We start from the raw sequence: 11,906 nt of genomic DNA, 5'->3' as shown, positions 1-11,906 counted from the left end.
AGCCTTTTTTCCCTGTCTTCTCAACCTCATTGTACCCTTCAGGAATAGAGCTTCATGGTCCAAGCTTTGGAAAACATGTTTGTTCTCTGTCACTACTTGCCCCTGACCTACACCTTGACCACCAAAGTTTCACAGCCCAAAGCTGTTGTCCTCAGGCTCACTATGCCTTCTCTAGTGAACACAGTAGCACCTGGCTAAGGTGTTCAGGAAATACCTGAAACTGAGAGAGTGAATGACTAGAAAGAAGGTAGTGATTCCCTCCTGTCAGAGTTCTCTTCTTTCCTCCTTTCCACTGGAGTCTTTGAAGAATGATCCTTTCATTTCAACCCCAAATTACTCCATGTGTGTCTGTTCCATATCAGACATTGTGCCAAGCAGAGGGGACACAAGAAAGATTAGTCTAGTGACTGTCACCACTGACTCTGGCAGAGAGAGCCTTAGTCTGGGCTGGAAGTGAGGGCAGTATCATGGCAGGCTGAAGAAGGAGATGTTTTTGAGCAGGACAGGCTTGAAGTTGCTTTTAAATTGCATGGCAAAGTCTACCTCTTTGGCTCAGGACCAGTTTACTTCTACAGGAGACACAGGGGTGAGAAGGATACAAATAAATGTCCAAGCATCTCTAAAGAAATGAAGAAGCTTATGAAGAAGGGTTAAGATAAAGTTTAAAGATGATTCCTAGTGAATACTCAAAACTGCTTGAGTCTTTTGATAGATACTGGGAGAGCTTGGATTTGGAAGCAGAAAGTGACAGGTGGTACCTTGAGTTGGCCTTGGTTCCTATCTGTGGTTCACATTAATGAGACCCCAGTGAATTGGAAGCAAACCTCATGCTGCAGAGTCTCAGTGCTGCGCAACTGTGGTTTCTGTCCGCAGATCCATGGAGTGGCAGGAACAGGAAATGGGGATTCTTTTAGTGATGTCCCTTGGCAGATTAGATCACTTTTCCAAAGCTCTGTCTTTTCTCTCTAAGGTGAAAGGGTTGGACAAGGTGATAACTTAGTCCCCTTTTAGTCCTAACAGTAACAGATCTTAATGTAGACACTAAGGGAATAATGAAATTTGTAGGATGAGAATAGAAATCTTGATTTATTACTTATGGACATTTAAAGAAATATCATCATTACGTAATCTTTGTTTTTACCTGCTCTCAAAACAATAATTGTAATTTTCCTCCTTAAACATGATAATTCTCATGGTACTGGAGCTTTTTTCTCTAACATACAAATGTTTAATTTTATTGTGGTTGTATAAAAAGACTTAAAAGAAAGATTGATAACATCAAAAATGCAAAAAACCTAACAAAAACCCTTTACCTCAGAAAGTGATTCACATTTCATAATTCTGATTATTGCATTTTAAACTAAGTGGCTAAATATTTACAAACTAAACAGATTATGAATATTTACCTTGGAATTCATCAAGTCAGTCCACACCCTGTGGAATAATTACAGAGGTACTCTTCCTGCTCAGACTTGAGCTTGCCATGTTATTTGTATACTTTTGCTTGTGGCGAACTTATAGTTATTTTTTCACATAATCCCCTTTTTCCTTCTTTACTTTAAAAAATATTCAAATAACATTTTTTATTTTATACATACATATATGTTTAAAGATTTTCCTTTTTAACTAAAAATAGAAATCTAAAATGCCTTGGGGGAAATAACCAAGCAACACTTGATGGGAATTACTACCTGCAGTTTTGGGGCAATTTTCTCTGAATCAAATCATCCAGACCATCCACACTTTAATCTGAATCTTTTATTCACTCCTGACATAGTAATATTCTTAAGATGACAAAACATGATAGTAATGTTTGAACCAAAGAAAAATGTCACATTCTGTTCTGAACCCACTTAGAATTATAATATTACAGTATTAGGGCATAGAAAAATGCAAGTAATTTAAACATATCTTTTCCTCTATTGTTTTGAGGGCAAAAAAGCTAGTGTTGCTTTTAGGCATCTCTCCCTTCCCTTTTACATAAAGAATCTCTAGCAAATAATACTTTCCAAATTGATTAGATAAATAGATATAGATATGTATATATAAATGCTATCAAGTCATTAAGAAATATTTTAAATAAGTGTTAAAAATTTTGATTTACTTTCATTTAAAAAATGCTCAGAATATATTTCTTGAATAACGTCCTTTTGTAGATGTCATGCTGCAGCTTGAAAATAAGCTGTAACAAGCACTAAATAAATGTACCATCTGCTTATTCCTACCCCATTTTCTGTTAGTGAGATAGATGCTTGTGTGGCTAAATAAAGCAGTTGTATATAACTATTTTTAGTACATTGATTTATTATACATGCTAAGAGGCCAAATTAAACACATACGCACACACACTTCATACCACACAGGAGCAACTCCCACCTTGCTTTGCAGATCAAATTTAACCAAACAGTTGCCACAAACCACTTTGTGGTTTCTGCCCTCTGCTGGTGCATAGTAGAAATACAAGCCTTAACATTTTTGGACCTTTTGGTAGAAAATTTCTGATGACCTCTTTCGCTTTGTTTCCAGAGCCCCCTCGCTGGACAAAGAAACCTCAGAGTGGCGTGTATAGCACCGGCAGCAGTGGAATCCTGTTATGTGAAGCAGAAGGAGAGCCTCAACCCACAATCAAGTGGAGAGTCAATGGCTCCCCTATTGACAGTGAGTTAAAAACCAATTGTAATGCAATGCTGGAGGCAGTGCTTTGGGGGGATAGATAATGGTCAGGTTATGTGAAACAGAGTTAGCAAGTGGCTAGATCAGCAGGACAGATCTAACCAGGGTATCAGAAATTGCCTCTTTCTAAGCAATTCAGTTGTTGAGACCTAATCCTCATGGAAGAGCCATAAATAATGTTTTTACTGCGTAGGTCATTGCTTAATTAAATATAAAAATAAAAATTTTTTTAAAAAGCAACTGAATGAGAAAGAGGATGCATTCAAAGAGGAAAGCCAACTGTTGTTCATCTCCCTGAGAAGAAATGCATACAGTGACCTAGTGGTTGAGAGCACAGTTTGGAAGTCACAACCTGCCTTAGACCCAGGGGAAGGCAACTCCCATTCTGGTCTCTGACCTTCACAGGGACCTGCTCTGGCCATCCTCTGGTCATGCTTATTTGCATGATTGGAAAAATCCACAGGTACAAGGGGACATGCCAAGCCTGAACCTGTGCCAGTTACCCCTGGCTCCCTGCTGGTTCTTGACCAAGCTCCAGTCCCAAGAGCTGAAAACTCCCTTATCCAGTCAGCTCCGAGACGTGTTCAGACGGGCTGGGTATGCAAAGCAGGATAAACCAGCATTGAGGGCCTACTGTCCTCACTCCACCACGCTCCAGCATAGATAGCGAGCAGTCCCCCAATCCTCAGTTTGCACCTGGGGCTCAGGTCATTTCAAATGTATTTGTCCAGTCAGGGGAACAGAGCATACTTTTTGTGTCAATTGATTAGCTGGATTGAGAGTGGGTAAAATATTGAGATATATGCATGTGGCTTTCACTTGTGCTTTTGCCTGGGCCCACACACGTCAAGGGTGGGGCTTCTGGTGGTCCACAGACCTGGAGTGCTCTCTGGGCTGTCTCTTCCTAGCTGTTTGGTCTTGAGCTGTTTACTGCATCTCCCCAAGCTTAAGTTTTTTAAACTGCAAAATGGAGATGATGGTAGTTGATTGTGATTGAATGAGATAAATCTGGTCAACCACACAGGGTAGTGATTTATTTGTAGAGAATCGTGGTAGTTTATCAACTCCGGAGCCAGACTGTCTGTGTTTGCATGCCAGTCTACCATTTGCTAGCTGCATGACGGCGAGTATTACTGACCCTCTTAAAACCTGCTCCCTCATCAGTAAAATGGGGATCAAAACAGGACTGACTCATGTTGTTATGTGGATTAATAGAAACACTGTATAAAGAATGCTTAGCACAGGGATTGCCAAACAAACGGCACTCCCAAAATATTGTTTATTGTTATTGTTTGCACATGGCAAGCTCTCAGGAACCCTTAGTCTTCATTATTATCTTCAAATTTGAGACTTTTTCTTCATCTCTTTAGAAAACATAGTAAGAAATGAAAAAATATGAGGATTTGGGTAGACCGAAGAGAAGTGAAAGCAACTCTTGTTTATAAAGAAAGTTAAGTTTGCTAAAATAAGGAATGCAGATTTTATGTTCTCTGGAACAGAAAGTCATAACATTTCATATTTGAATGGTATTTGGCTGTTTCTGAAAAGCATTTCCAAATTACTTAGAATCCCCCAAAAGAACCTTATAAAGGAGGTACTATTATTTATATTTAACAGATTCATTCAGTATTGAGCACCTCCTATGTGCTGGGCACTGGGCTTATTGCTTGGGGCATAGCAGTGAGTAAAGTGGACAGAATCCCTGCTCTCCTGGATGGGACATTCTAGTGGGGAGAGACGGTCAATAGATAAACCCGTGAGTGTGCGCTGCAGAGTGGTAGGGTAAGGGGAGCGTGTAACTGAGGGTTGCTGTGGTGTTTGAAGATAGTAATAGTAGGTCCCTCTGGTAATTCACCTTTGAGTGGAGACCCAAAGGAGAGGAGGAAGTCAGCCTTGTGAATATCTGTGAAAGTGCTTTCAGGGTGGAGAAGTCAGTGAGTGCAAAGACCCCAAGGTGTGTTTGTTGTGTTGGGGAAAAGGTCGTGTGGCTGCAGCTGAGTGAAGAGAGGGCAGTGCTAGGTGACAAGATCAGCCAGGAGGTGAAGGGGCCAGAGCACAGGTAAAGGTGAAAACCCAAGTAGGGGCTTGGGATTTTACTGAAAATATGCTGGACAGCTCGTGGAGGGCAGAAGAGTGACATGATCTACTTTACATTTTAAGAAGGGATTTTCTGGCCTCTGATGGAGACTCAGCTGTATGACCTCTGTTAAGAGGCTGCCTGAAAGAAGCTGAGGGTGGGGCTGGATTGGTAGTACTGGTGCTTAGGTCCTGGATTTATTCCCAAAGTACAGCCAACAGGTTTGTTGATGGATGAGGAAGTAAAGGCTGAAGATAAACTTATGCACGACGGCACAGCTGAATTATGGCAGACCTAGAACCAAAGCCACGCCATTGGAACCCAAGCCCAGGGTTCTTTCCCCAGCTCTTGACCACGGCTCTCCTTGCTTTTCTGCAAATGGGTCATGAACCTTCATAGCTTGGCATGTTTGATGACAGTGGGTTGGCAAAAGGATTTGAAATCTCTTTGAGCTTATAATTTAAGGCATTACGTATCCTTTCTCTGCATTATTTCAATATTAAATCAGAATGATTACTGTTATTGATTACAGGCCTAACCTTTCTCACTTGCTTTGCATCCAATATTTCTGAGCCTTATAGCAGCCTTGAAAAGTAGATTTCATTATTCTCCAGTTTGCAGAGGAGGCAACTGAGGCTCAGAGAGGTTACATTACTTACTTGAGGACCCAACCCAAGTACATTTAGAGCTAGAAATGGATCCCAGAAATGGTTAAGTCCAGAGCTGCAGTTTCTCCTACTGTATTTCATTATTTCTCATTGAACTGACCAAAGACAAAACTGACAAGGAATTTCTGAATTATGTCAAGACTAGTGTGTTTTGTTTGATATTACAAAGACTTGGCTTTCTTGAATCCCAGGAGCTCCTGCTAATCTTTGCCAATGTGCAGCAATACTCTGCCATTTCCATATTCATCCCAGAAGACAGATTTGAACAATGTTTATTTGTTTTTCATCTCAAACTTGAGGCCATGGTCTCATTTTTTCCTTTTGCAATGCTGTGTTGATTCAGAGCTGCCCATGGGTCGGATGGTAAAAGGAAAACTAAAGGGGTTGTCGTTAACTCTGAAAGGCTTAGAACTCTGGGTGTGTTGTGTGGGAGTGAAGAATCTGATCAGAGACTCAGTCCTTTGCCACATTCTTTAAGAGTTCAGCCTTACCTTGCTCATTTTGCTGATTATCAAGAGATACGTGATAAATTAGGATGGCTATAACGAACTACCAGAGACTTATTGGATTACAACAGTGCAGATCTACTGTTTTGCAATTTTGCAGGTTAGAATTCGAACACAAGTCTTGCTGAGCTAAAATCCAAGTGTCAGCAGGACTGTGTTCTCTTCTGGAGGCACTAGGAGAGAACCGCTTCTTTTCCTTCCCTGGCTTCTAGAGTCTGCCCACATTCCTTGGTCCATGGCTCCCTTCGACCTTCAAAGCCAGCAGGATTGCATCTCTCTGACCCTGATTCCATAGTCATACCCTCCTCTGGCCACAGCCAGAAAGGGTTTTGTATTTTTAAGGAGGCTTTTAATTACACTAGGTCCACCTGGATAATCCAAGATAATTCCCCCATCTCAAGGTCTTTAACCTTAATCACATCTGCAAAGTTTCTTTTTCAGGTAAGGTCACATACTCACAAATTCTAGGGATTAGAACGTGGACATCTCTCAGGGGCTGTTGTTCTGACTATGTATAGGAGGCTTTCAGGAATAAAACCCCACACAATGTAACTTATTCAGTCATTCCAACAAATACCTACTAATTCCCCCCTGTGTGACAGCTCTTCTTCAGGCACCAGGACCCACTGCACAACCATACAGACAAGACCCTGCCCTCATGGAGCTCACAGTCAAGTGAAAAAAATATATTTGTTTATGATTCCCCATAGGAAAAAGATGTATAAGAAAAGTCTTCTATTTGAATATGTAATATTCAATGTTTCCTGTCACTTAAAACTTAGTATAATTATTATTTTGTAAAATGGAGATGGAATCAGAAAACAGAAATTAGATTAATTGCTAATCTTATCATTTCTTTTAAAAGAAAAATTTTAACATCTTTGCCCCTCATTTGAAATTCCTAGTTTATATGCTTTCCTTTATGCTGCTTTATTGTAGTGTCATAGCCAAGGCATGGGGTGTAAGTCAGAAATGTCGCCAGATGCAGTGGGATATGTCAGTCACCTTCTCTGAAATCCAGAGAAGATTCTCTGAATCTGTCACTTCTAAAATGGCCACATAATTGCTGATCTGTCAGTTTCTGAGTAGAGTCAATGAGATACGCATGTGCCACATCTAGTAGAGTTCTTTAGCCCATAATAAATGGACCAGGAATGTTAGATATTCTCATTTCCAAAAGCTATTTCCAGAATTATACTTGGATCAGGAGTGAGGTAGGTTTTATTGCCAAAGTAGGAAACCTGGTTTGTGCTCTCAAAGAGAGTTTAGTCTTATTGGGAAAATGAAATGCACAAGCTATGAACCTGAAGTGGTTAAATAGTGAAGCAAGATAAATGAAATGGATGGTGTAGATCGGGAAATTGCAGAAGGGCAGAGAAGTGAGACAGGCTCAAAGGCATGAAGGGAGAAAACAGCAGCCAACGCTGGTGCATTGGGGGGACCACTATGTGTTGACCATATAATTTGTGCTGGGCAGTATCTGGACTTTAAATTCTGAAGAGTCAGTGTGGGTCAGTTCACAGCAGGACTGAATGACAAGCAGATCATCTGGAATCTTACTTATGGCTCTGGGTATTGAGAGCCAGTGAGCTGGAGAATAACAGATATTTTGACAATAATAATTAATTTGATGGAAGATTGAAAATTCAAAAAGATCTGGAGAGAATAATCCACGGTTGTTGTTAAGAAAGTCTAAAGAGTTGGCCTCGATGAACTATTATTCACCTCTAAACTGGTCTTAAAATATAAATACTGTGTGACACATTTAATAAATGGTGTATAAATATTTTATGTCCTACTCTTTATCAAATTGACATTCTTTAATCTCTTTCAGATCATCCATTTGCTGGTGATGTTGTCTTCCCCAGGGAAATCAGTTTTACCAACCTACAACCAAATCATACTGCTGTGTACCAGTGCGAAGCCTCAAATGTCCATGGAACGATCCTTGCCAGTGCCAATATTGATGTTGTAGGTAAGCACACCTGAGAGTGGCCTTATCCTGCTGTTTTCTGAAGGAAATGGTTAAGGTCATGTTCACAAGTACTGACTGAAATTTTGACACCTAAAACATAGGAAAAAAATCAAAGCACATTTCACCTTATATTTGGGCACTATACTTCATACTAAAATTACACTTTCAGAAATGTACTGAATTTGGATACTTTTCTAATTCAAGAATATGTACGGTAATATTCAGCTGCTTTTCATTTTTATTAATTAGCTAGGACATAGAAAAATTTAATTGGCACATATTTCTTACATGAAAGTTTAAAGCTGTATTTATGTTATTTTCAAATAGATGTTCGTCCACTGATACAGACTAAAGATGAAGAAAATTATGCTACCGTGGTCGGGTACAGTGCTTTCTTAGATTGCAAGTTCTTTGCTTCACCCGAGGCGATAGTGTCCTGGTAAGCTAGCACACGATTTTCTTAAGAAATGTCCGTTGTAGATTTCGCCTTATTTCTTCATCCATCATTTGACAGGCATCATTGTGTCTACATGTACTCAATGCCTCTGAGAAATAAGAGAACAAACTTAATTACCTCTCCTGAAAACATTGGCTAGGTTTCTAGAATTTTCTCATATGGGGAAATATATAAAGCCATATATTTCTTTATGTGTTCATAAAGAAAAGCAAAGAATTGAAGTGATTACTAAGACAATTTTATAGGTAGAATTGGTTTTTCATTTTGGAGATTTCTGAAGGTAACATTTTACTTTATTGTTGCTGTTTGGGGATTGCCTAAATAATTATCTAAGCCTGCTTTTAATTCCAAACGCATATGCTTATGACTTTTCTAACATTCATTTTGATTTTAATTTCAATGTATTAATTGGTATCATAAACACAAAGACATTGTCAGATGGATCTACCATATTAATTACTTTACTGAGAAAACTTGGTTAAATTGTTCTTAAATAAGTTTGTCCTTGCTGTGCAGGGACAGGATGAGACGACTGAGCCCCGTTCACACTAGTGTAAGGCCCGATCCTGTCTTTATTAAAAATTTGTGATATTTTGTTCATCATGACTTTTTTTGCATTGCTTTTTTATTTTAAAAACCACTCTATCAAATTATTATTCATCTTGATTACTAAGATGTTTGGCACCCTTTTAAATTTTGCATCTGAGGCAAGCCCCTCACGCATCTCAGCCTAGTCCCTGCCCTGAAAAATCCTGTGTGAACAGTAGCTACTGTTTATCCTTTGGATTTTTTAGCTCATGCAGTCACTTGAAATGTACAGGGTAAATCAAGCTGTGGCAGCAAATGCTTGGAAAATGGATGAATGTAGGAGAAAATGACCCTGGGGTTGATAAGGTAAATGTAATGCGTGTCCACAGGACAGGCAAGACGTCCTGGCTTATAATATTTCTGAATGACCAATGTTCTCTCAGGACAGCAGGAGGTTTGGAAGGTTCATTATCTCTTTCAATTACTAGCTTTCCCATTTAGTACCCTGGAGCAACCATTAACTAAAGAGGTCACCATCAATAAGCCAGAAAATATTAAGCTCTAAGGACAGATGCAAAATGGTGCTGATTGCTGTGAGAAATACAAAAGAAGCATAGAGCAGGGACTTGGATTTCCACTAGCCACAGTCTGTTTGGGCAGATGAGATGTGCATCCATGACTGATTTGGAGAAAAGTGTAAAATCTAATGAAACATTTCATAAGGTCAGCTAAGCTTCTGAAGAAGGGATTAGCTTGAATGATATCAGCAACTAATACTGAAAATATGCAATTCTGTCACAGCCCAAATTGATTTATGCCTTCTATGTCTACAGGCAGAAGGTGGAAGAAGCAAAGCCCCTTGAAGGCAAGCGGTACCATATCCACGAAAACGGCACATTACAGATCAACAGAACCACTGAAGAAGATGCTGGGTCGTACTCCTGTTGGGTAGAAAATGCTATAGGAAAAACTGCAGTCACAGCTAATTTGGATATTAGAAGTATGTTTGTTTCACTGTTACTTTGCATGAATTCTTGCATGGTTCGGTCTGTCTTCATTTTCCCAAATGGAACATTACAGTTTCAGTTTGATCACCTGTTTAAAATTCTTTAGACCATTTTACAACACTCCTGGATTGTGTTTTATCTTTCATCTAAAAGAATTACAGGGTGTGCCACTGACGTGCTCATAGCTTCACACAATTTTAAGAGAGAGCTAGATGTCCTTAGTGATGGATGACAGGCAATATTTTAAAATTCCCTATTTTGGTGTATTTCTATATTTTATTTCAAAAGCCAATTCAAGGTAATGTTACTGGTAAGCAAGTCTTTGAGCTAAAAATGTCATTAAGTCAAAAAAAGTTTAGCTTCATAAAGACTGAGGCATGACAGAATGAGGAGATTTTTTTGATCTCATTATGAATCATTCTTTTTATATTATTTCTCTCTTTGGGACAAAGTCCTGGAAGCCATTAATAGTTTTTTGGGCTTCACTGATATTACTCAGAGAATTCTTTTTGGGAAAGAAACAAGAATGGAGTGGTCTTGCAGTAATAGTGGGAGGATTTGTATTTCTTGGGTCATGTCAATATCATGACTTGCTACCTACCTCTGCTTAGCTGAGAGGCACATATTTCACCATCTGTTTTCACTGTTACCTTGATATTTCTTTCTCTCTCTTTCCATATACTCCTTCCTTCCTTCCTTCCTTCCTTCCTTCCTTCCTTCCTTCCTTCCTTCCTTCCTTCCTTCCTTCCTTCCTTCCTTTCCTGTCTTATACCCTTTTAATATTTTCTAGTATTTTCTCTTTCTGTATCCTAAGTTATTTAACACGCCAACCTCATGGACTGTATTTTTAAAGCACATAAATATTCTCCCACATTTTCTAGTAATCTCTGATGTCTTCCTGCATTTTCAAGTGTTATGTACAATTTTCAACATGCCCCTTTAAAGTCAATGAAAATGATTGTTTTTATACTTGAAAAAGTAAACCTATATCAAAGTTAAGCAACTCAGCTAGGTTGAGTCCAAGAGAGTGAAGCCTGGAATCTAAATAAACCTTTTCATTGCTATTGCCCAACACAGTTCTCAGCCCAAAGTGGACCTCAAAACTTCTAGTGGCCAGAGAGATGGACAAGTTCATCAATACATTCTAAACAAACTATCAATACATTCTAAAGTCCCTTTTACATGTAAGGAATATATTCAAATCATATCAATGAAGAAATAAAGACAGAATTTTTGTATATAAAGTCTTCAAAAAGTTCATGGAAATATTAGTATTATCTTTCAATTGTGCTTTTCCATGAGTGTTTTGAAGTACCCTCATATAAAAAAGGAACATTGAGAATGGAGGTAAAAGGTTGTGTAGTACAGTGATTGAAAGTGTGAGCTTTGGTCTCAGCCAGATTGGAGTTCAAATCCTTGCTCAGCCCCTTACCAGTTAGGAAATCTTGGTTTCATCACTTAATTTCATTTTAGCCTTAAGTTGTCTTCTCTGTAAGGTGGGAATATTAATATTCATAGAGTCGTTGTAATTATAAAATGCCACGGTGAACTTCTTAGCAGAGTCTTGGTAAATAGAGTAAGTGCTTATTAAATGGTATCTATTATTATTAGATGGATTTCTCCATTAGAGGAGAAATTTAGAATTAGAAGTAGCATGTTTAGTAACTCACTTAAAATTAATTCAGTTTAATAATCTCTTTAAGTTTCATGCCTTAAATACCAAATAATCAATTTTATTAAAGCTTTTAAGTTTTTAATCAGCTTCTCGAGAAACATGTGGATAGCAAGTATTAGAGTATAATTGTGGAATTGGAGGTCAGCTCATGAAATTTGGTCTCTGAGAGTGTCTCAGAGTGCCAAGTGCCACATTAGAAGTATTTCTACCTTTAACATAGGCCTTTGAGGTTAAGGATTGTATGTTTTCAAACAATCATAACAAAGCAAGCATTTTTAAAGACAGCCACAGTACTGATCTTTTTTTTTTTTTTTTTTTTTTTTTTACAATTAGGGGGTTT

The 11,906-nt window shown here is 38.6% G+C and overlaps 1 protein-coding gene across 1 annotated transcript in view; it reads left to right on the top strand.

The window, feature by feature from the left end:
- The first annotated feature begins 2,501 nt into the window (after positions 1-2,501).
- The window catches only part of CHL1 (cell adhesion molecule L1-like), a 41,517-nt gene continuing 32,112 nt past the window's right edge, over positions 2,502-11,906 (top strand). The window contains exons 1-4 of the mRNA XM_008589641.1: positions 2,502-2,658; positions 7,759-7,899; positions 8,227-8,338; positions 9,718-9,884. Of these exons, the coding sequence (XP_008587863.1) occupies positions 2,502-2,658; positions 7,759-7,899; positions 8,227-8,338; positions 9,718-9,884 (577 nt within the window). The remainder of the gene's footprint in view (positions 2,659-7,758; positions 7,900-8,226; positions 8,339-9,717; positions 9,885-11,906) is intronic.

This window comes from Galeopterus variegatus, unplaced genomic scaffold, assembly GCF_000696425.1.
Source record: "Galeopterus variegatus unplaced genomic scaffold, G_variegatus-3.0.2 Scaffold5563, whole genome shotgun sequence".
Lineage (NCBI taxonomy): Eukaryota > Metazoa > Chordata > Mammalia > Dermoptera > Cynocephalidae > Galeopterus > Galeopterus variegatus.
Note: the sequence above shows the minus strand (reverse complement) of the source record. Positions and strands in the feature narration are given on the sequence as shown.